The sequence below is a fragment of the Balaenoptera physalus genome (assembly GCF_965194825.1).
Source record: "Balaenoptera physalus genome assembly, chromosome: 6".
NCBI classification, from domain to species: domain Eukaryota; kingdom Metazoa; phylum Chordata; class Mammalia; order Artiodactyla; family Balaenopteridae; genus Balaenoptera; species Balaenoptera physalus.
The window spans coordinates 59,290,302-59,316,238 of record NC_138885.1 but is presented as its reverse complement, the minus strand read 5'-3'; the positions used below and the strand labels follow the sequence as shown (position 1 = coordinate 59,316,238).

At 34.7% G+C, this 25,937-nt stretch overlaps 1 protein-coding gene across 19 annotated transcripts in view; it reads left to right on the top strand.

Annotated features, from left to right (window-relative positions):
• SCN3A (sodium voltage-gated channel alpha subunit 3) overlaps positions 1 to 25,937 on the top strand; it is a 118,572-nt gene that overhangs the window by 28,376 nt on the left and 64,259 nt on the right. For 7 of the 19 annotated variants that reach the window (XM_082464855.1, XM_082464856.1, XM_082464854.1 and 4 more), the window contains 9 exons: positions 4,536 to 4,849; positions 10,220 to 10,338; positions 11,984 to 12,073; positions 17,045 to 17,173; positions 17,672 to 17,763; positions 18,742 to 19,014; positions 19,213 to 19,276; positions 24,038 to 24,179; positions 25,257 to 25,463. In XM_082464855.1, coding sequence (XP_082320981.1) covers positions 4,586 to 4,849; positions 10,220 to 10,338; positions 11,984 to 12,073; positions 17,045 to 17,173; positions 17,672 to 17,763; positions 18,742 to 19,014; positions 19,213 to 19,276; positions 24,038 to 24,179; positions 25,257 to 25,463 — 1,380 coding nt within the window. In that variant the 5' untranslated portion in view covers positions 4,536 to 4,585. The other 12 variants (XM_082464846.1, XM_082464861.1, XM_082464845.1 and 9 more) reach the window with 9 other exon arrangements.

Sequence of the window (25,937 nt, the reverse complement as noted above, 5' to 3'; positions counted from 1 at the left end):
TAGCTGAATACAACATAAAGGTAACGGTTTAAAATATCAAATTGTTAATTTCAAGATTGTTCTTGATTTTGAATTCCCATTTTCTAGCAAGAAATATTTAAATAGTTCTCAATCTAAGATTTAAAGAACATAGAAATGTATCAACTGCAATTATCTGAAACAGAGCTGAACAGTAGAAGAAAAACAAGAACAAAATTACAAAATAACAAAAACCAAACCACTGGAAGCCCAGGTTTGGCAGGCGGATTCTTAACCACTGTGCCACCAGGGAAGTCCCGGGAGGATTTTCTTCTTGTACTTCAATAAAAACAACATATCTCAACAGATGGAACCCCGAAGAGGATGTGAGAATCTAGGTGTATTTCATTAAGCCAGACAGGAAAGAGATTTGCCCAAATGTAAAACAAGTTCATTCTTCTACTCAATTCTTTTCCTTTGGGATAATAAGTTATTTTCATTAAAAATCTGTTTTATATGCAAACATACAAGGGCTTGTTATTAAGTTAATTAAAGCATGTTTTTAAATTTTCTATTTTAATTCTTAATACAGTAAATATGGACAGATAAGCCTCCCCTTAAACAAAAGCTCTTTGAGGTCTTCTATAATTTTAGGCGTATTAAGGGATCCTGAAACCAAAATGTGTGAAAACCATTGCTCACTCCCTACCTGTCTGTCTTTCATACTGCCACCACCTTTCCAACCTTCCAAATGATCATGCCACTCCCCACCCACAGCTTACCTTAGTGTGCTGAATGAGGCCTTTGGTGATCTATATCCTGCCTAAATTTCCGTTCCTTTCTCTCTCCACTCCCTTTTGGGCAGGTTGGTCCCCACCCATAATGAACTGCTTATAGTTCCTCCCAAACAATCCATGCTCTCTGTTATTTCTGGGTCCATATACATGCTGCCTCCCTGCCTACCTAGTAGGTCTCTACTGATATGTCTTCCTACCAACCCTCCCCCAACTACCACCACCACAACTAGTTGGTCAAATCCCAACCAGTCTACAAAACCTACCCCAATATCACTTCTTCAGGAAAACTTGCCTGAACCATACCTCTCTGGGCAGAATAAATTGCTCCCTTTTATGGACCTCAGACAATAAGCAGTTATACATAATTGTATTATAATTATTAGTACAGAAATCCATCTCTCTCAATGGACTATCAGTTCCTTAAGGGCAGGGACTATGGGTACCTAGTCCAAGCACAGTGTTGATACATAGTAGCCCCTCAATAAATATTTCCTAAATAAATGATCCTAAGGTTCCTTCCAGGCTTGACATTCTGTCGTCCACCCCTACAATAGGATATTTTGAACCACAGTCTTTCTTGATTAACAGAAGGATGTATTTGTTTTACTCAAACACATTAACACACACAAACACTTTAGTTTTTAATCAAAGAGATCATCTCCTCAGATCTTTTATCTTTTTTGTCCTTCCAAGGACAGTTCTGGAGAAAATTTGGTATGTTAAATTTGATGTGTTTTAATAAATTATAATGCACATATATTCATTAATAATATATATTCCACACCAAGGCATCAGTAGGAATTAATTTTTTAAAGTCTGGCCCTAATAGGAATATAAAATTATGTAAGAGCTCTGTATAATAAGCTCACAAAGAACAAGAAAGAAGAGGAAAAAAATTAAAATAGAACTGCCAAAGAACTATGAGAGGTTTCTAAACAGCAACGCTGTAGATGAAGCCCCGAGAAACTCTGTTCACTATAATCTTTAATGTCTCAGCCTATCCAAATGTTGAACAAACCCTAGTTCCCCTTGCAGACAAAAATCTGAGAGTCTAGAACTGGCCTGTCTTCTCAGGATTTAGAGACAGCAGCATGGGAATTTCAAAGAGACTTCTTTACTTCCTTTTGACCAAGACTCAAATTTTTTATTCTAGCCCTTGATAAGTGAACAAGAAGGTAAAGGATTATTTATTTTTAAATAAATTTTCATGATTTGTGATGGTTCCTTGTTCCATGTCATCCCAGAGAAATCAAAGTCATCTGTAAAGATTACTGAAAGATTTCTACATGTTTAAACTAATTTCATTTTAAAACTTGGGAACCAGGAGACTCCAATTAAGTAAGTATAATTATTTCTTTATGGCAAAGTGTTGCCTCATACATGATAAGGTACTTCGATGACACTGAGGTTGAGGAAGGTTAAATGACAAACTGTTAGTAACAGACTCGATACTAATCTAGATCTCTGATACCAATTGCTGCATGGTTTTCATTCCACTGTCAGTAAAGAAACCAAAATCAGTGCAAGTAAATGCTCAAATACAAAAGAAACCTTTCTTCTCCCTTAAGAAAGCAACCACGTTCCACAGAAATTTTTAAAGATATTTTTCTCATGCTGTGTCATTTTCATTTAGCACTGGGGAAGAACCTTATCCATTTAATTCATGACAGGTGATGAGACACAGGTGGATTACACATCCCTGGGTATTTAAGGTTTGCAGTTAAGCGCAAACTCTTTCCACACTGAAAAGTATAAAATCTGTGATTATTCCACAGCAGCCTAGAGTTTGGAGTGCCTATGTCACCATTGAAATGACATAAAATGGCTGAAACCGTTTTATTACCAAAGTAATTCTACTTTGTGCCGTCTACCATGAATTTAGAAGGCACAAAATAGATGGTTGATTGATTTTTAAATAAAACAGAATAACTGTTCCCAAACCTTCTGATTTATATACCAGTTGATGGAGCATAAAAAAAGAGCCTTGTCCCACCACAAATCAGAAGTTCATTTTCAGAACTAGCAGCAAAAATGGCACAATTTTTTGACAAGTCTGATAATTTATAACTTATCTAGAATATACCTTCATAATAGCAGGAAATATAATAACAATGTCATATTATGAGTATGAATTCTATGAAAAGACACAGGTATTAAAATACGTTTTGTTACTGGAACAGACCAGGGAACCAGTAACTCAGATATACACTCAAAAAACATATAATAACCTATATCATTTTTCTTATGTTACTATAAGATCTAGAGTTTCTCTTTCTCTGGAAGGTCAGTATACCCATGCAATCAACTGCTAAGAATTAGAAGGCCATTTAGGGATAAACTACTATGGAGACTAGAATAAGGGCAGAGACAGGTGGGTGGTTGCAGATAGGGAAAATGTCACAGATGACTTGGATGATTATTTTGATGCCAAGGTTGTAGATCATTCTACAAGATGACTGATGTACTCATTGTATTTTTGTTATTTTTTCTATTTTCTATCTTGATTTTATAATGAGATTCTTGGCACAGTGCAAAATAATATAACTGTTAACTTATGTTTCAAAATTTATGTAGCTAATTTCCAGTATTTTTGACAGCTGTGTCACATTTCCAGCAGATAGAATTTTTTCCCTTCCCTGGGAAATTGAACAGGTCCACTCCACATGTCTGCCTTATCTCCAGTCCTCTCCCAGCCAGGTGGTAGGCATGAATGAATGTGCCCCTGTACTCTGCAATTCCCAGCCCATTCCTGAACCTCCACAGTCAGTTGTAGTTCCAGCAAGTTAAGACCTTATTTAAAGAAGAGTGGTTTGAATTGTGAGGATGCTTGAAACCACAACAGAGGAAATGGCTGCAGGAACTGAAGATAATTAGATTATGATAGTTGACACTAGTACAGTGCTTGCTAATTCCAGAAAATAGTCTAAACATTTAATGTAAATTAATTCATTTATTCCTTACAATAACCTGGGAGATTAGTTCTCATATTATCCCCATTTTATAGATGAAGACTGAAGCACCGAGAGGTTACATTTTTAAAGTCATGCAGCTCATCAGTGGCAGAGCCAGGGTTTAGAACAGAAGAAGTCTAGCTCCATAGTCCATGCTTTTACCGCACTACACCAAATGGAAGATTCAGGAAGAAGATGAAAATTGTCTTGGAATACTTAAAGAGCAGCAGACTGGGAAAGGAAGTAAATATATTCTGCATTGCTTCAGAAGATACCTCAGAAGGATCCAAGGTGAAAAGCTAAACAGAAACAGTTTTGACTTCTCTGTCCCTGCTGACAGTCAGACCTTGTCTGGAGAACCAGTGGTCAATGATGCTGATAATCAGAACAGTGGCTGGGTTAGGCAAAACTTCTTTTCCTATCCCGAGATTTTATCCCTGAGTCAGGGATATATCACTGCATTGTCACCAGGATTTCTTTCTTTGGGAAGTTAGTAAAATGTGATAAAAGGAGGAGGGAGAGAAATAATGGGTCCTTGAGTAATTTTATTGACAAGCATTCTTGGCATTACTCTTTACCAAACATATACTATACATTGGTGCAAAGGTATCAGAACAGACTTTTGATGGACATATGAAGTTGGCATATTGAAAATTAGATTGAATGATGCTTCTAAGTTAAAATTTGTAGTGCAGCATGAAAAGCACTACTTAAAGTTTATACTTAAAAAAATTACTAGAAGAAACATTAAATGACATCTTGGTTGATTTTCTTAATCCCTCTCGTTCACTTGGTTTCCTGACTCTCATGCATTTTTTTAAAATTGTAGGCTATTCTTATGCAAGAAGCTAAACGTAATTAAATGTGCAGGATGAAAAGATGGCACAGGCACTTCTGGCACCCCCAGGACCTGAAAGCTTCCGCCTTTTTACTAGAGAATCTCTTGCTGCTATCGAAAACCGTGCTGCAGAAGAGAAAGCCAAGAAACCCAAGAGAGAACAAGACAACGATGACGAGAACAAACCAAAGCCAAACAGTGACTTGGAAGCTGGAAAGAACCTTCCATTTATTTATGGAGACATCCCTCCAGGGATGGTGTCAGAGCCACTGGAGGACCTGGACCCATACTATATCAATAAGAAAGTGAGTGTTGATTTTATCCTTCCAATAAGTCTTTAATTTAACTCAACTTTAATATACTTTGCTGGGGCTCATATATATACCACATCATAATTTTTCTACTGTTAAAGATTTTATACTTTTTATTTCTACTTATTTTTAAGCACAATATAATAAGCAGAAATATTTATAAGAAATGAAGTCAAGATCTGGCCACAGTGAAGAGATATAAAGAGATGAACAATTTCTACAATTTCATAGTAATTGATACTGTCAAAATTAAAACTGACATCAACAAAGCAAAATATCTGTTATTGTTGACATATTTAAGCACACAGTAGACAACAGAATAGTAGCTATGTGAAAGAAGAGTTATGGGGTACATATACCTATTTTTTAGTTCTTATTTGGCTTGAGGTTTCTTCACAATAGATTTGTGTTCTAGAGGGCAATAAATAATCTTTTACTTAGCATCCTCCTATAGGAAGATATACATTGAGAAGCATGTTCACCCAAGGATACATGTTTTTGGTCCACTAACCTGGAATATGATTGGGAGCTTCTCTTAACCTTAATTTGTCACAGGCTAGATTCTTTAACACTTACGTATTGTTAAAAAATCACTCCAAGAAAAAAATGTCAAGAACAGAAGGCAAAAAAACCCCCCCAAAACCTCAAGTTTTTCCATCTATATATGATTTAAATCAACAGCTATGACTGTGCCTTCCTAATACTGTAATAATCACATAATTCTGTCAGAATTAGCTAGTTTTTGATGTTAAACCAGCTGTGCAGTATTTTATAGGAAATATAAAAAATGGATGATAGATTCTATGCTTTCTAATTGGGTATTTTGACATCTTACAACCACAATTTATATTTCACGTTCACAAGCATAAAAACAGGCCCATGTAGAAACTAAAGATAAATTAATATCACCATGAGTCATTGGCTTACAGATTAAAGGAGATATTGAGCACTTTTACTAGTCGAAGCCAGCCCTTTTAAAAGGAATGGCGAAAGAAATTGCATTCTTCAAGCAGCATACAATTTATAAGATCAATGATGGTTAAAGGAACTGACAATTAACCATTCAGACATGGAACTAGCCCTACTGCTCTAAAGGAGTGCTTCTCAAACTTACATGTACATACACATCACCAGAGGATCTTGTTAAAATACAGATTCTGATTCCATCATTCTGGGGTGGGGTCACGGATCCTGCGTTTCTAACAAGCCCTCGAGTGAGACTCATGCTGCTAGTACCTGGGCCACGCTTCGAGTAGCGAGCTTTAAAATGCTTTATGTAAAGTTACAGAACAAAGTTAAATAAACAGGTCCTTTCTTCTTCCTTTTAAACTAGCTTCATGAAAGGTGGCAGATAATATATATTCATATAGTTCTAAAAATAATTTATTCCAGTACTTTACTATAGAATCGATAAAGAAAATTTTGAAATTTAGTTACTGTATTATTACACGTGATGATGCTAGTGAGGCATTCCCCAAGAAACTAGAAGAAAATTCTCCTCTGAAAATTATTGATTCAAACTATATATTTGCAAAGATACCTTCAAGAGACAGGGGCATGACTGATACTCTGACATGATTAAAAGTATTTGCTACTTAAAGAAAGGAAGTGTCCTTAAGAAAGGGAACTGGTAAAATTAAGGGCGGAAAAGGAGAGTAATAGAGACAAACGTTAGCATTTTCCCAGGGAGACAGATCTTTAGTTAGTAGTAGCCCTGAAAGCATATTCCTCCCAGAAGGTCACTTCATTGTAAAGGGGCTACACTGTACTACCTAATCAAGATGTCATCAAACATATGTATTATTTAACTAAGTCAGCTTATTTGGACTCCACCCTCAGCAAAGAATATCTTATTATAATTTGTCTTCCCATAGATCTGCTTAAAGAAAAGAACGTGCTGGTTGTGCTATGGCAATTATTTCAGCCCATGTGACAGTGATATATCTGGTTGTATATGAGTAGATTGGCATTCTGATTTTATATCGGGCTTTCAAGCTTGGTTAATGTGAGTCTGCCGCTCGGAAACAGAATTGTTCTCTGTGTGCTAACGAAGTCAGTTTTTATTGCCTTCCTGTCTGACAGCAAGACTTGAACCCTGATTTATTCATAACGGCCATGACCCATCTTGAGAGACATCGAGACTGTTTACTGTTGTCTGCACAGCTTTCCTTTATGAAGTGTCCATAAAGATAAAGATTGAGGTGCTATTGAAGAAAAAGGTAGTTTGTGGTTCTTAGGATAGAAGGAGCTAATGTAGGAAGCTAATGGAGAAGTTCTGGAATTTAAAATACAGTATAGAGCTTGTTAATTATATGAAATAATGCAAGTGAAAGGCATTTTAAAATTGTAAAGCATTATGTAACTTTGCTTCCATCAATTAATGATACAGTTTACATACCTAATTTAATCATATGAGCAACATCACAGTGTATTTTAATGGCATTCAAATTGAACAGATAAAACAAGAATAGTGACAGTGATAATAATAGCTAACATTTGTTATGCACATACTTTGTCAGGTACTGTTTGAGTGCTTTAACTGGTATAACTTATTTAATATTCAAAGAACCAGTGAGGCGTGTATTATGTTAACCTCATTTTATAGATGGGAAGGTGAAGCCCAGAGAGGTTAAGTAAGTAACTTGCCCAAAGTCACATTCCATAAGTGGTGGATAAGGATTCGAACCCAGGCAGTCAGGTTCCAGAGCCAGAGCTCTTAACCACTAAGCAAAACTACATATGGTGTTTATTAATATAAGAAAAGAAATTTTTTTTAAATTGGTTTTATAATTTTGAATTCTCTGATGTATGCGGTTCTACTCAGAGAACTTACTCCTGCCTCAAGTAGTAAAAATTTTAGTGAACCTGTAAAATGTGCATTTACCTGGAAAAAAGAAGCAAGCAGCATTCCAGAGTAGACAATAACCAGTTTAACATACTTCCGGATATAACATTCATCACCTTAGTAGCAGTAAGTAGTACTATTTTTTTAAGTCACATCAATACTTATCATTTCTTAGAGGACTGATTTTGGAATTACACTATTTATCTCTCCTCTATTTACATGTCATTCTGTCAAATAATTTTCAGTTTAGATATATCTCTCAGTAACGTAAGAGCCCCAAATTTCAAATGCCTTTCTTGAAATTTTTTCCCCATACAGGACATTAACGTTTTATTCTTAATTTCTCAGAACTCAGAGTTTTCTTTGTGTTAGGGGCTGTTCTCCAGAAATAAACTGGTATTGTGTTCTTAAGGTCTGCTTTTTCCAGAATCAGTAAATTCACCAAAGATGCCCTTGGCATGTCGTTTTTAATCCCATTAGTACTACAAAGGCCAATCTTGTGGGAAGAGAAGAGGATTCCATGTTTTAAGGGACAGTTCATTCCTGTTACTCTGTTTTTGGAGATTTTTTCAAAATAAAATCCTCTCAATGTTACAAGTGGTTTTTTCAGGGATATTGTTTCAAAAAAGCATGAGTAAATGTACCTTAAACTATGGTAAATTTTACATGTTACTGCTGTCATTGAATGTTTAAATGGATCTAGATTGTTTGGCTATAATATCACATGATTTAATCCTGTGAATTCAAAAAATCCTTTAATGCATTTGTGCTTCAAGGGCACTCTTCCCAATGTCCACTGTCCCTTGTGGATAATCTCAGTGCTAGTAAAGAACAGTTTATTTGCCCTTGTCATAGAATCATTCAAATTTATAGAGTACAGTTCATGGAAAATGGCTGGTGAGGTCCATGGTCTTGAATACAAAAGGCCAATGTGCAGAGAAGATGTTTTCTCTACCCTTTATACTTACAATATATTTTATATTTATAAAATATAAGTATTATACTCACAATATATCTATTCAAACAGAGCATGTTGTCAGTGAACATGAATGTATGGGATATAGCCCTTACTTAAAGGATAAAAACATATTATTAAGTAACTGGTTATATAGAATAGATGTCTTAAAGGTAAATGGCATCTTAAAGATAAACCCACATTTAATTAAAACAGGTGTTTATTTGCAAACCAGGCTATTAAATACTGTGGAAAAAATGGAGAAAAAGTAGCAAACAGGCTCTTTATGCTCAATAATTTATAACAACTTCTAAGCTAGTCCTCAGTGGAATGAACTCTGCATGTAAATTGCTACTTGACTGTAATTACAAGCAACATGCCAATGTGCGTATATTAATGTACTAAGACTTACTGGAAAAGGGAAACAATTAGGGAGTGATCAGAAGGCAGTGTGATTTATCTGGAAAGACATGGTGGAGGAGATGATCTTGATAGCTGAGGACATTCCCAGAGAGTAGGAATTTTCAATCCTTGGCTGCATATTAGAATCACGTGAGGAAATTTTTTAACATACCATTGTTTGTGCCCATCCTCCAGAAATTGATTCAATTGTTCTCGCGTGGATCCCATATGTCGGCAATTTTAAAATCACCCCAGGAAATTCTAACATGTGGACAAGGACTAAGAACCTTCGATATAATAGTGGGTCGTTGTAGGTGGGACCTTATTGTCAGGTCTGTTATGGACCTGAAACGGGAGGAAGTTTGCATTACATGACCTTTCAGGTGCCTCCCTCCTCTAGGATTCTATGACACTCATTTTCAGAATCAGAGGGAGAAGTTGACAGTGTGTGGAATTGGCAAGTGAATTGAATCGGCTGGAACAGAGATGCTTTGGTGGGAAAAAAATAAAAGATGATCCTAGAGAGACCTACTAGGTAATCACTGGGTAGTACAGCTTAAATGCTAAATTGAAGATTATAGGTTTCAGGGAATGCCCTTTGAAATGATGTAGTCCAGCCTAATTCTTAACGCAGCTGTTCCTTCTCAGTATTACCAGCAGATCTATAGAATGAGCAAAACCAGGTTATTCAGCCTGTTTGAACATTTTAAAGTAAGACAACTACCATAGGGAAAATAGCTTTCATAAACTTTGGAGTTAAAAGCCTTGATGCAATTAAAATATTTATAAAAGATTATTTTAATAGCAGTATGTACAGAATAATCTGAAAAGTTACCAAAGCTGGAGACAGATGGCAAGCCTTAGATAGACTTAGAGTCCATAAAGTTACCTTACATCTTGGTAAAAATTTTGTGTAGGATCATTAGTTTGTATCAGGAAGTTGATACCTGAGAGACAGATTAGATAATAGTATATCATATCTTTATTTGTAGCTATGTTAATTTAAGGGAGAAACATCTAACATGTTTATTATAGTTATGATATACAAACTGGCTTAAACAAGTTCAAACAAATCAGGTAAGAAGTTTTTTTATGTGTATAAGCTCTTCAAATAAGCCACATGTCTAATCTAGTAATTTTTTTCTCATATTTTCTTTTTCAGACTTTTATAGTATTGAATAAAGGGAAGGCAATTTTCCGATTCAGTGCCACCTCTGCCTTGTATATTTTAACTCCGCTAAACCCTGTTAGGAAAATTGCTATTAAGATTTTGGTACATTCATATCCTTTTCATGTGAATTGTCTAAATGCTGTTTCTAGTAGTTGATTTTACAAAAAATGTCATTCTTTTTTTAAAAAATATATAAAATTTCTTTGAGATTAATGGTAACATTGTTGTTTAATCTGTTTTACTCATTGATTTTCTGCTATTTATAACAAGATTATTGTAGAATGACTATTATGATTCTAGAAGTAAAAACACTACCATGATAGTGAATGTGTAAATGAAACACATTGTGTAGTAGGAACAACAGCAAATCTACTTCAAACTTTTTATTAACCTCAATTCGACCATATATAACCACCACTAAAGAAACACAGTCTATGGTGCTTAGTATTATTATCTATATAACCAAATGTTCAAACTTTTGTGCCTTAATTCGTTCTGTATTTTCATCACCTGGGCCTGTCCTCTCTCCCTCCCTCCCTCCCTCCCTCCTTCCCTCCTTCCTTCCTTTCTTCCCTCTTTCCTTCCTTTCTTCCCTCTTTCCTTCCTTTCTTCCCTCTTTCCTTCCTTTAGTAAATATTTTTTAAACTACTATGTGCCTATGTATCTGATTGATAATATATATTTAAAACTCATTGAACTTAAAACTACTTACAGTGATAGTCAAAATGTATATGTAAAATGACATAATAGGGGTGGATTTCAAGAAAATTCTCAAGACATGATAATAAAATAGAAAGGTGATCTTCAGACGCAGTGTTCAAGAATGGGCATCTTATACAGATTCAAAACAGGCTAACATAAAAACTAAAAGAGAGACAAAAGAGACAGGGTTAACCTAGAGACAGGGGAAATGGGACTGATAATCTTTTGAAATGCATTTGAATTCTCCCATTCTATGGTTTGATACTGTAAAGTATTTACGTTTTAAAATAAAAGATTTATCTCAAAATATGTAATCATAAACTTCCTTAGAGTGAAGTCTGGATTGAGATCCTAAGGGAAATTACTACATCTAATTCTTAGGAAGGTTTAAAAACAGTGTTTGTTTAGGTATGGTGTGGACTAGATACAGGAAGACAGCTAGATGGTCAAAGTTCCCACACTCTCAAGTGAAAATAGAAAGTTAGAAAATAATACTAGCTCTTTAGCAAAAAATTGCCTCTCTCTTTATTCTTACGTTGTAAACGCTAAAGGAACAAGTTACATCAATATAAGACTGCTAGAGTTCCTAATTACAGTGGAATTCTCAATCAGTATAATCCTAAAATATATGGGGCTGCACATTCTCAAGTGTATTATTTTGCACTCATTAACCTTTTGTCTGTCAGTAGAAATTGTAAACGATACCTGAAGTATAACTTTTAGACTTATACTATAAACTTACCAAAGAATGGTCATTTCCCCTGCAGTGCAGTTTCACACAACTCAGTGAAATGCAAAATTCCCATTTGCTTCAAATAGAGATCTCTTTCTACTGAATTCAGTTTTGTGAGAAAATGATGTAAAATAAAAAAGAATGGACCAATAGTATATGACAGACTTTGAAGTTTCTTACTGTTTTTGCCATTGTTTTAAAAGAAATAAGTAAGGTTAATTTTACAGGTAACTTGTGTTGATTTTTTTTTTTTTTTGTACTGGATCATTTTTAAGTGGCCATGACATTGTACTAGCATTTATTCCTTAACTATAATCTACTTTATTCAGCATGCTTATCATGTGCACTATTTTGACCAACTGTGTATTTATGACCCTGAGTAATCCTCCAGACTGGACAAAGAATGTAGAGTAAGTAGAAATAATTTCTTGGAATGAGAAATACACACTCAAATTCTCTAGCAATCTCCTTATAGATATGGTCTGACTCATGGTTTCCACTTTTTTGAAGTCAGGCTAAACACTTTTAAGAAAAAGTTATTTCCTTAATATGAAAAAAACAGAGGAAGTTCTTTAGGGGACTTTTTCTCCTATGAGGTAGGTATTTCTTCTGACAAAGGATAGTATCTGTTTAAGAAAGGTTATTAATTGTATATACTAGGTGGTAAACTAAACAATCATTTAGCATAAAAGTTAAGACTGAATCACAGTTATGCACTTTAGATAAAATATAATTACCATTTGAATAATTTTATAAATAAAATTATTTTATTCTAGTATATTACCATTATTGTTATATTCTGATAAAATAGATTTAGGTGTTTAGCTCTATATTACTATATTAGGCATTTCAGTTATATGTTATATCATTACATTTAGGAAAAATACATTTAGGTATTTAAGTTATTTTGATGTTTAGTTATATTTCGACACATAGTTTATTTAGACAGAGGATGTGTGCTAAAACACCACAGATGTGTTCTGTAAAAAGGAAATATAGAACCACCATATGACCCAGCAATCCCACTACTGGGCATATACCCTGAGAAAACCGTAATTCAAAAAGAGTCATGTACCACAATGTTCATTGCAGCACTATTTACAATAGCCAGGACATGGAAGCAACCTAAGTGTCCATCAACAGATGAATGGATAAAGAAGATGTGGCACATATATACAATGGAATATTACTCAGCCATAAAAAGAAACAAAATTGAGTTATTTGTAGTGAGGTGGATGGACCTAGAGTCTGTCATACTGAGTGAAGTAACTCAGAAAGAGAAAAACAAATACCGTATGCTAACACATATACATGGAATCTAAAAAAAAAAAAAAAAAAAAAAAATTGGTTCTGAAGAACCTAGGGGCAGGAAAGGAATAAAGACGCAGATGTAGAGAATGGACTTGAGAACGTGGGGAGGGGGAAGGGTAAGCTGGGATGAAGTGAGAGAGTGGCATGGACATATATACACTACCAAATGTAAAATAGATAGCTAGTGGGAAACAGCCACATAGCACAGGGAGATCAGCTTGGTGCTTTGTGACCACCTAGAGGGGTGGGATAGGGAGGGTGGGAGGGAGACTCAAGAGGGAGGAGATATGGGGATATATGTATATATATAGCTGATTCACTTTGTTATAAAGCAAAAACTAACACACCATTGTAAAGCAATTATACTCCAATAAAGATGTTAAAAAAAAAAAGGAAATAAAATGTCTTTGCAAAACCATGTTCAAAAAATAACAGGGCTTAAGGGGAAAACATGATTATGGACAGATCACTCAAAACTTATAAAACTTTGTAATTAGGACACTAATAAAAACAATGACAATCCTAATAAAAAGATATTGGCCCAGTTAAATCTCTATGGACATTTGTACCTAAAATCTCAGCCAGCAACCTCCCTGCAGTCTCAGACCATGGGTCTTGTCCTTTCTCCCTTGAAATGGAGACTCTGGGAACATTTGAATGATATCATCAAAATAAAACATTTGACTCAGTATTTTAATACAGAGGGAAATATCTAAGCACAGTAGTTTTGGGCATGTTAAACTAGACCCTGCTTGCACTAAAGAAGGAACTTCTGTTAATTTTTTCATTAGTATTAAGGTCTTTTATTGCTAAGGATGTTCTACGTTAATGTGAAGGAAAAGGTGTCCTGATTATTTCAAAGCATCAATACGCTGGGGAAAACTGTGCTTTAACTAATACAATCTCTGCATTATAACAACATTATTCCCCAATTTGTCCATCACATGTGAGATTATTCGTGACAAAGAAACATGCTATTTAGTGAAACAGAAGATGTTTAAGTTATACAGGCTATTTATGTATGGTATAATGCAATGATCAGGTATTTGTTTCAGTGCAAAAGAAAATTTTATTACGTTCTTCTTATTGTTATATTTTTTAAAGTAATGTCCAACAGGAGATAAGTTATTATGACAAATACTGCCACTTTTATTTCTGTTTTTTATAGATTTCTATGAGGATTTACAGCATCATTCTAAGCTGTCATTTGTCAGTGGTTTAACACATTAGATAAAGACTTTTTTGAGAGTAGATTGAAAATGCTCCCTAGAAATCATTTTAGTAGAGAATCCAGTTCTTATGTTGAGGCAAGCCACTTAACAGAATTCTTATGATTTGGGGATTAACAAATGGACATACCTATGTAAAACTACTCTGTATGTTCTTTTCCCTGCAGAAATTACTGACATATTTTAACATGTACAAATTCATTTGTATAACATTATTAAAAGACAGGTACGTGAGAGAGTGGCATGGACATATATACACTACCAAAATAGATAGCTAGTGGGAAGCAGCCACATAGTACAGGGAGATCAGCTCGGTGCTTTGTGACCACCTAGGGGGGTGGAATAGGGAGGATGGGAGGGAGACGCGAGAGGGAGGAGATATGGGGATATATGTATATGTATAACTGATTCACTTTGTTATAAAGCAGAAACTAACACACCATTGTAAAACAATTATACTCCAATAAAGATTTTTAAAAAAAAAGAGAGAGACAGGTAAGGGGACACGTAAATATTATTATTTGAATATGCAGTTTTCTCTTTTTAAAGTCATTTTTAGAGATGACTATATCCATTATTAAAAGTCTTAGCTTTACAAAAGCTTTTGACTTACACTGTTTAGTTGGGAAACTTTGCACAGTTTTCTGATCAATTATCTCTAGTCAGTTGACAGCAAGGCAGCAGGAAAACAAGCAAAATATTAGTGGTTACAGCCAAAAAACAAAACAAAACAAAACAAAGAAACAAACAAACAAAAAAATCACACAAAAAAACAGAGTCCAATGAAAAGAGAAGTCAGTTCCGACATGAAAATAGAAGTCACTGATAGCAGAAACCGTCCCTGTACAAAGAGGTGGCATACTCAGAAGGCCTGAGGTCCATACTGTATAGTGAAGGTTGTTGTTATGTAAGGCAAGGCTCTTCTATAGACATCAAAATTACAGGGGAAAATAAAACACCTTGTAACATGGACAGAGTCAACAATATGATTAAGAGCCTAGTGGGGGTACAGCCAAGAAAAATCAAGATCCCCTTGATTTTCACTGACCTGTTCAATCTAGTTTGCTAATAGGTACATCTGAACACCCATTCTGTGCAAAGCTGTCTCAAATGTTAAGTTCTAAGACCTCTCTTCCTTGGATAGCTATCACACTCACCATACACTCCAAATGTCCCCACAAATTTTCTTCCTTTTCCAAAAACAGGAATAGGAGTAGGGACTTTAATCTTGCTCCTAGTCTGTAGATAACTTAGGATTGCTTAAGCATAAACCACAGGGCACTAACCATTAATAGGATAAACAGAACATACATTGGAGCTGTCTCTTATGTCTTTTGCAATGCCAGGTAACTCTCCAAACAGAAATGTCATGGTGATTATGTGTAATACACAAAGATCCAAACCAAAACACAAGTAACCACAAGTTTGGCATTGTAAATTATATGTCTTCCTAATAAAGTCAGCTGCTTCATAATAAGTAAAGATAGCAGCAGTTATACTCACTCCTCATGAAATTAATTGAATTGTTTAAAAAAGGAAGACGAATATTCTTAGGAAAACTAGACGTGAAGATTTCTGCATACATTTTCCTTTGATTTCTTTGTTCCCTCATAAGAGAGAAATTTCTACGGAAAAAGAAAATGCGAAAATAACTCTCCTAACTTTTTTCACATATAAAATACTAGTAGGCTAGAAAAGATAATGAATTTTAATGAAAGTAAATTAAATCTTTGTGGCTTGAGAGGAGTAATCTGAAGAACAAACTTAGATTGTACTTTCAAAAAGAATCCACTGTTGAAAAACAAGTACTCTCTCCCAACTATTTTTGGAAGAAACAGAAATAACTTGTATTGTCAACACTCAAAGGAGAGAGGGCTAGAAACTCACTACCAAACAACAAATGGAAAAGTCTTTCACCATTTTGGAGGCTGAAACTTGAATTTGAGCATGTTTAAATGATTTGGCCCAATTGCGTAGTAACTGATGAGAGGTTCGATTCAGGAATTTTGGTATCCCTGAATTTTGGTAATTTTGGTAATTGTGTAAACACATACACAGAAAATACTAATGCACGGAAAGTTTTTTGATGAATATGTATATATACATATATATATATGTATTTGGTGAATATATGTGTGTATGTGTATATATATATAGAGAGAGAGAGAGAGAGAAAAGCAGATTTATAACTTTATGCCTGAATCTTAAGGATAAAAAGGGGAAGTACATTTTCTAGATTAGACATGTAAAATATCCCCCCAAATTATTTTAATCATTAAGAAATTTGAGTGAAATATTTTAGTATAAATAAACAAATCCAAGAAATGTTATCTCTAGAGCTATAATGTCCAATGAGCTATAATGTCCAATGAGCCACATGCAGCTATCGAAACTTGAAATTTGGCTAGTCTTAATTGTTGAAAGGATAACATTTTAGATATGTTGGTTTAAATAAAATATAATATGCAAACTAAGTTTATTCATTCCTTCTTACTTTTTTATTTGGTTACTAGAAATTTAAAAACTACATACGTAGCTTGTATTATATTTCATTTGGACAGTGTTGCTCTAGCAGATCAAGCTTGATAATTATCCATAAAACACATGAAACTATTATTCTAAAACCTAAATATTTAAACAAGATCAGATTCTTTGTGGAAGGTATTATCTCTTCAGTTTAACCCTTTACTCAAGCTCATCAGATTAAACTAGTAGGTTTTTTTTGTAAGTGGAAATAAGGAACAAGGTCTTAGTGAAGTAAAAAACCACAAAAGGATAGGATTTGCTATATTTTAACAGTTCAAACGAAACAGTTAATTTTTGTTTGGATGCTTTTCCTAGGTACACATTCACTGGAATCTATACCTTTGAGTCACTTATAAAAATCTTGGCAAGAGGGTTTTGCTTAGAAGATTTTACATTCCTTCGTGATCCATGGAACTGGCTGGATTTCAGTGTCATTGTGATGGCGTGAGTATTTTTGAAAACATGTTAAGCTCAAAGGAATGAAAACAGTTGCAGCATAAACCAGGTAGTTGTGACATATTTTTAAACTAGAGTTTGCTTATAAGTCAAATTAACTATATGCCTCATATATTTTGAGACTACATATTAGAATATATATTGCAAGGTAAATATATCTGGTAAATGAGCAATAAATGGAATTACCTTCATGTCATATAGCCTTCTACTTCATCAAAGTGAAGTTATTCATTGACTATAATTTAATACCACCAACTGTACTTCGATTAGTTTTGTAAACAAACTTGTTCATATTAGTGAAAACTGCATTGAAATAAAGCAGCAATATTTTATTCCGTAAAGGCAGCTGTTAGCACATGGCACCCTGAAGTCTATAGCATTTCCATAAAACTCAAGGGGCTCTATATGCCAAACCAACCCACTTTTCATTCTTTATTTAGTATAAACTTTTCCAAAACTATCAGTAACTCTGATTTAATTCTACAGGTATGTAACAGAATTTGTAAGCCTAGGCAATGTTTCAGCCCTTCGAACTTTCAGAGTCTTGAGAGCTCTGAAAACTATTTCTGTAATCCCAGGTAAGAAGAAACTGGTGTAAGATGGTAGGCCCCTTATATCTCCAACTTTTCTTTTGTGTTATTGTGTTTGTGTGTGAACTCCCTATTACAGATATGTGACAGAGTTTGTGGACCTGGGCAATGTCTCAGCGTTGAGAACATTCAGAGTTCTCCGAGCACTGAAAACAATTTCAGTCATTCCAGGTGAGAGCTAGCTTAAACACCGAGGCTGACTTTAAATACACTGTAATAATATTGAGATTGAAATTACACTTATAACATTAGCCTTGTTGCTTATTGTTTGTCATCTTCAAGAATGCCAAATGAAATTACATGTTTATTTATAAAGTCAGCCTTTGAGTTTAACAGAGAATTGCATGAGGTGTCTATAAAAAATACTAGTTTTGCTCTCTTTCTCACCCACTTTTTTTTGCATTTACGATGCAGTGTTTTCTTTCTTACATTCTAAAAAAGTTTTGCTACCATGGCTTTACTAACTGATTTAGATTTTACCATTTACCGCGGATCTATTTTGAAAGTGGATCTCCTCTTATAAAGGAGAAAAGATTATTATTGAACAGCATGTACATGGCATGGGATTTTTATTATTTTCAAATTCTTTCCTCCTCTAAATCATTGCCACTTGGAAGCTAGTATTAAAAAACGGTTGGAGAGAAACAGCCTCATGAAACACAAAATCTGAAGTGTAAAACAACTGCAAGTTTGTCTTTACATGTTCGTGGCAGCACATAAAACCACACATTAAGGAAACCTCCTGCCTAGATATTTACACTTTTATTTTAAACCTCCAGAAAGCACACTGATCATAAATAAAATCTGCTCTTCATCCATTTCCCAAACCATCTGGCTGTCCATAAAGCTTTGGTGTCTAAAGAGACAAACAACTGTTTGTGGGGAAAGAGAATGCGTATGACTATTAAGAAGACATTGTGGCTTACGACACTCTTTCTCAGCTGACCTATCCTTCTCTCTCCTCAGGTTTAAAGACCATCGTGGGTGCCCTGATCCAGTCTGTGAAGAAGCTTTCTGACGTCATGATCTTGACTGTGTTCTGTCTGAGCGTGTTTGCTCTAATTGGTCTGCAGCTGTTCATGGGCAACCTGCGGAATAAATGTTTGCAATGGCCCCCAAGCGATTCTGCTTTTGAAACCAACACCACCTCCTTCTTTAATGGCACAATGAATTCAAATGGGACATTTGTTAATGTAACAATGAGCACATTTAACTGGAAGGATTACATTGAAGACGACAGTAAGAAATATTGCTCCATTGTTAATCTCACTGTTGCTGAATGAGTTTTCAACTATAAATAGTTGAGGCTGTGGGCTTGAAGCCATCTTTGTAAATTGGTGTCCACTTTGGAAATAACTGAACTAAACAAATTCTCATTTGTTCCTAATGGCAATAGGACTGATATGAAATGAAACAGTTTATTCTTTATATTAACAGGTCACTTTTATGTTTTGGATGGACAAAAAGACCCTTTACTCTGTGGAAATGGCTCAGATGCAGGGTAAGGAAAACTTTTTTCTAAAGATGTAGAACACTTTGGAAAAAAAGCAAATAGCAAAAATATACCAGGATAGCCTTACATGTGTATAATAAAGAGTGGTACTGCCTACCTAGGAAGTACCTTCTCTGTCTTAATTGGATTGGTATCGATTCTAAACTCACAGCCATTAAAATCATCCCTTTGGGTGAAGAACTGTCATCAAGAATTTGACAGTTAAGATGTACCTGAATTATTGCTCCAAGTGTGAAGGCCCAGCATCTGTCTTGTCTGTAAACCCATCAGAGCCATTTAAGAATTACAGGGAAGGAAACATAAGATGGGTACATTTTGATTGATGTGAGGATGTATTGATGGGATAAGTTTTGCTGTGGCTAGAAATGATCCAGACTGTAACATGGTCTTCAGGGTGCAAACCCAGTTGGGAAACTGCTTTGAAAGACTTAGGTATTCTTGAAATAGCATGAAATCCTGTGTGCAAGGAAGCCATGAGGCAGATGTATGTCAAAGGCATGTTTGAGTCTGCATCTGCATATTTTACAGTTTTTTTTCGCATTCCACAATAAGAGATGCTGTAATGTCTTAGCTATCCTGCTAGTCTCTGATACTTAACATATTTTGCCAAGAGTATTATAAATTAATTTTAAGTCAGGGTAGAGAGTGAATTTCTTAGAAGCCAAGGGATAGCAATAGTAAGTGACTCTTAAGATCACAGAACTTACACAGAACGTATTTTGAGTCATCCTAGAAAATGGGAAACTGGTGTGGTCATAAAGGTTTAAGAGGGTTACTGAAACCATATACCAGTCACAGAGATGGAATTTGGGGGAAATTTTTTTTCCTGATAGTTTTCTCAAACTTTGGTAGGAGAGTATGGTGAATAAGAGCATAGGTTCTACAGTTTATGTATACCTGGGTTCAAATCCTACCTCCACCATTTACAAACTCTTTGACCTTGGAAAAGTGTCCAAAGCTCTCTGTATTTGAGTTTATTTATTTCTAAAATGAAGAGAGTAATATCATCTCTCCCTTGGGGTTATTATGGTGATTAATTACTTAATACACATAAAGCACTTGGACTAGCACCCGGTCCATCAAAAACATTTATTGCATGTTAGCTATTGTTTTTATTATTATGGTTAATGTAAAAACCTAGATAAAATTTTGGATAAGGTTGGTTAATGCATACTTTATCCCTACTAAACCATACTAATCCCTTCCCTTTATAGAGTACCTGCTATGGATCAGGTAATTTACATGGTAAAATTGACAGTCACTCTATTGTTAAATGTCAAATAAAATTCTAAAGAAATCTATGTAATTTCAAGACTTCCTATAAGACTATGGTCATTAAGACAATATGGTATTGGGAAATAGTAAATATAGATCAATGAAACAGAGCAGACAGCCAAAAAAATAGACCACAAAAAATGTAGTCAACTAGTTTTTGACAAAGAAGAAAATACAATTCAATAGAGACAGGAAAATTTTTTCCAAAAATGGTGCTAAAACAATTGGTGATCCATATGCAATAAAATGAATCTAGATACAGCTTTACACCCTACACAAAAATTAACTCAAAACTCATCATAAACCTAAATGTAAAATACAAAATTATTAAAATTCTTTAAGAAAACATAGAATAAAAGCTACATGACTTTGGATTTTGCAATGAGTTTTTAAATGCAACCCCAATAGCACAGTCCATGAAAGAAATAATTGATAAGTTGGACTTTATTAAAACTAAAAGCTTCTGCTCTGCAAAGACACTGTAAAGGGAGTGAAAAGACAAGCCATAGAGTGGGAAAGAGTATTTGCAAAACACATATCTGATAAAGGACTTGTATCCAAAATACACAAAGCACCCTTAAAACTCAAAAAAAGAAAACAAATAACCCAATCTAAAAATGGGCAAAACTCTGAACAGACACCTTACAAAAGAATATACACAGATGGCTAATATGGATATATAAAGATGCTCAACATCTTTTGTCACTAGGGAGTTGAAAGTAAAACAATAATGAGTTACTACTATATAGCTATTAGAATGACAGAAATTTTTTTAAAAAACTGAAAATACCAACTGCTGGTGAAGATGCAGAACAGGAATTCTCATTCATTCATTGCTGGTTGGAATGCAAAATAGTACGGCCACTTTAAAAGACAATTTGGCAGTTTCTTACAAAATAAACACAGTCTTACCATACAACTCAGCAACTGCCCTACTAAATATTTAGCTAATTAATTTGAAAATGTATATCCACACAAAAACCTGATATGAATATTTATTTATAGCAGCTGCATTCATAATCACAAGAAACTGGAAGCAATCAAGGTATCCCTCAAGAAGTGAGTAAACAAACTGTGGTATACTCATACAATGAAATATTACTGAGTAATAAAAAGAAATGAGCTATCAAGCCATAAAAACATTGATGAACCTTAAATGCATATTAATAAGTGAAAAAAAGCCAATCTGAAAAAGCTACATTCTGTATAATTCCAATTACATGACATTCTGAAAAAGATACACAATAGAGATGATAAAATGATCAATGTTTTCCAGGGGTTCAGGGTAGGGCCTTGACTGGTTGATGCATAGTGGATTTTTTAGGGTGGAGAAACTATTCTGTATGATTCTGAAATGGTGAACGTTAAGCATTTGTCAAATTCATAGAACTTTACAGCACAAAGACTGAACAGTATAAGCAAAAAAAAATCTTATGTGAGGTTTAGGGATCCCAGGTTGAAACACAGAATGTGACAAAGGTATCTAAATATATTTTAAAGTATAAAATAACCTCACTGAAGGAGGGAAATAGGTGCTAATCTACGTAACTTTAGAAATGAATGGAGCCTGTAAGACTAAGGCAAAAGGAACTGTACTCTATTTAATAAAGTTGTTTTCCATGATAATATGAATTAACAATACTGAAACAATTATACATGTATACTGGTACTGAACAATTAAGTATACAGATAGCAGATGACAGAAGCCAGGTTTCTCACTTTTGGAGTGAGGGGTTACAGATAAGCAAAGGGAGGAGGATCAATCCAGAATGATCCCATAGTAATGAAATAAAGTTGGAGAAATGAGTATGACCTCATATTTAGCTTAATCTAGGCACATATAAAAATATATACATATGGTATGAGAAAGCAAGATCTGGGTGCTGTGTTTATTACCAAGGCAGTGTCATTGCTTCTAGGCCCTCAGCTGGCAGAGCGAGGAGATATATGTGTATACACAAACACATACACACATTTATCATGATTTCTAATGCTATTCTTCAATAAAAGAGCAAAGGCTCCTTGGAGAAATGGCTGATTCTAGGACTGGGGCAGAAAATATAAAAGATGAGCCTGGAGCATCTTGTAGTTCCAGAATGTAAGAAAGTGCTGAAAAACAAACAAAAACAAAACACACACCTCCATGGGTTATGGCAAAGAGATACAGGAGTCAAGTGAAAAAGCTCCCAATGGCCAAAACTGGAACAATTTGAGCAAAAAAATTACAATAATTATATTATAAATATAATTGTATTATAATTCAAAGTATAAAATGAATATCCATGAGTACATACTTATATAAAAAACTGATTGAATAAATAAATAGATAAATAAATGAGAGATAATAGATAAATCTCATGCAGAAGAATTCCAAATAATTTGTGTACATACTCCACTCTTAAGAAGGTGAATCATAACTCCCTGCTCCTTACGTGCAGGCTGCACATAATGACTTCATTCCAAAGAGTGCAGTATGGAAAATGAAGAAAAAAACAGAGTAAATTTACAGTGGAGAAACCTGACAAACACTATCTCACCTGACAAACACTATCTCAAGTCAGGTGATGAAAGTTAGCATCAACAGTGATAAGTCATACTGATAGCATGTACCCTTGACATGATGTAAGGATAATAATATTTTACGTCTGTGGTCTTCCTCCCAAAAAAATCCATAACCTCGATATCTAATCATGAGAAAAACATCAGACAAATCCCAATTGAAAGATATTCTTCAAAATACCTGACCAGTATTCCTCAAAAATGTCAAGGTAATCAGAAACAAGGAAAAGTCAGATAAACTGTCACAGCCAAGAGGAGCCTAATGAGACATGATGACTAAATGTAATGTGGCATCCTGGATGGGATCTTGGAACATAAAAAGGATATTAGGGAAAAACAGAGAAAATATGACTAAATTATGGACTTTGGTTAATAATAATATGTCAATATTGATTGAAATGTACCATACCAACATAAGATGTTAATTATATGGGAAACTAGGCATGGGATATATGGGAAGTCTCTGTACTCTCTTTGCAATTTTTCTGCACATCTAAAATTATTCTAAAATATAAGTTTTATTTTAGGAATTTTTATAGAAGTGACTAATGAAGTAACTCATTAAGTTGTTCCCCACCTTCTGGTTGTTTTCTGACTTTTCATTTTTAATCATTGATTCTTGCCACTTTGAAAAGAAAGGTGTCAGAGGCAAAAAAAAATGTGTGGTTGCTGCCTCTCTGCCATTCTAAATGTCTATAAATGATTCCTCACACCTAAGTTTTCTATTGATTTTCCTAATAAATTTCATCTGATAACAGTTTCACTGTGAGCAATTATCTAAAGTGTTCTGGAAATGAAGGCAAGCAAATTCATCACAGACAGCAACTCTAGGTTTTGACAATTCCTATAAATTAATATGGATTGAAATAGCTATAATTGCTCTGCTGACCCCAGCTCCATTTCTCTCTCTTGCAGCCAGTGTCCAGAAGGATACATCTGTGTGAAGGCTGGTCGAAACCCCAACTATGGCTACACAAGCTTCGACACTTTTAGCTGGGCTTTCTTGTCTCTATTTCGACTCATGACTCAAGACTACTGGGAGAACCTTTACCAGCTGGTAAGTGTATTAGTCCCTCTGGGTTGCTATAACAAAATGCCATAACAGAAATACATTTCTCACAGTTCTGGAGGCTGGGGAGTCCAAGATCAAGACACCAGCATGATCACATTCTGACAAGAGCCCTCTTCCCGGTTCATAAGCTGACATCTTCTTGCTGTGTCATCACCCAGAGGAAGGGGTTAGGGATCTCTCTGGAGTCTCTTTTTATTAGGCACTAATCCCATTCATGCGGGCTCCACTCTCATGACCTAAGCACCTCCCAGAGGCCACACCTTCTAATAGCATCACATTGGGCATTAGGAATTCAACATATGAATTTGCGGGGGGACACACATTCAGAGCACAGCAGTAAGGTTCAAACTAACATGCATGAAATTTAAATTTATGAACATATATGAAATGACTAGTATAGATATTTGTTTATAACACTCTAGAATACAGAGAAGGGTCCAGCATAAAGCAAGTGTGCCTAGGATCCCAATTGTTCATTCAGTCAGTTACATGTATATTGAGATTCTTTGATGACAAGCATTCTGTTAGGGGCTATGGAGGATGCAGAGAATGTTCATGACTTTGAGTTTATAATATAGTTGTGGATTTAACAAGAACATGTGAAAAGATTTCGAAACTCAATTATATAAAAATTTCAAATTAAACCTAAGGTTAATTGGAGCTACAAGAGGAGGGAAGAAAGATGTTATCTCTAGATGATGTGGAGAGTAGTAACTCCATTGAAAGGAATTAAAAATAGTGTCCTTACTTGTAATATTGCCCCACATTACAGACTCTAAGAAAAGCATTTTAGTAGTGCTCAAATATATATCCAGTATATACTAATTTGAAATGTGTGTGCTTACATCAAATGACACTACAATCAAGCCTCAAATATTTTAACTATTATTTGTGTGTCTGTCTGTGTGTGTGTGTGCATTTTAACACCAAATAAAATCTTGGTCAAAATACACTGAATGCTAAAAAGCATTTGTCTTCTGACTGTCTAATGATGCTAATCCGATCTTTATTTGGGGACATTTTATAAAATATTGTTGAAATTTATCTATTTTTTTTCCCTAGACGTTACGTGCTGCTGGAAAAACATACATGATATTTTTTGTCCTGGTGATTTTCTTGGGCTCTTTTTATTTGGTGAATTTGATCCTGGCTGTGGTAGCCATGGCCTATGAAGAACAGAATCAGGCCACCTTAGAAGAGGCAGAACAGAAAGAGGCTGAATTTCAGCAAATGCTCGAACAGATTAAAAAGCAACAGGAAGAAGCTCAGGTACTAAGTGATAATGAGCAAAGCTGCTTTATTATTATTATTATTATTAATTATCATTGTTACTATTATTTAGTTTTAAGTAGGAATATTGTTGCACCATAGAGGTCAAACTGGAACTGGCTTTTCATCTGGCATACAGGCATTGTCATTAGAAAAGAGAAAGCTATTCAAACATAAAATTGTTTCCTAAGTTAGAGTCAGAGTAGCTTTTTAGATATTATGGATAAGGAAATTAGCTCAGGGTAGAAAGCATATTCAGAATAAGGTTAACTATACAATTGTCGCATGAAAACTCAGGGGAGATTTTGATTTTCAGTTTAATGTAGAAAAGATACATAACGGATATTTCCAACTATTCTGTTTTACCCCTAATTACAACATTTGAAGTTTTATTCTATAGTTGATTGATCTCAAATGTGAACAAGAAAACTTTATGCATACCTAATTTTAACCGTTCTTCGGAATTTCTATAGC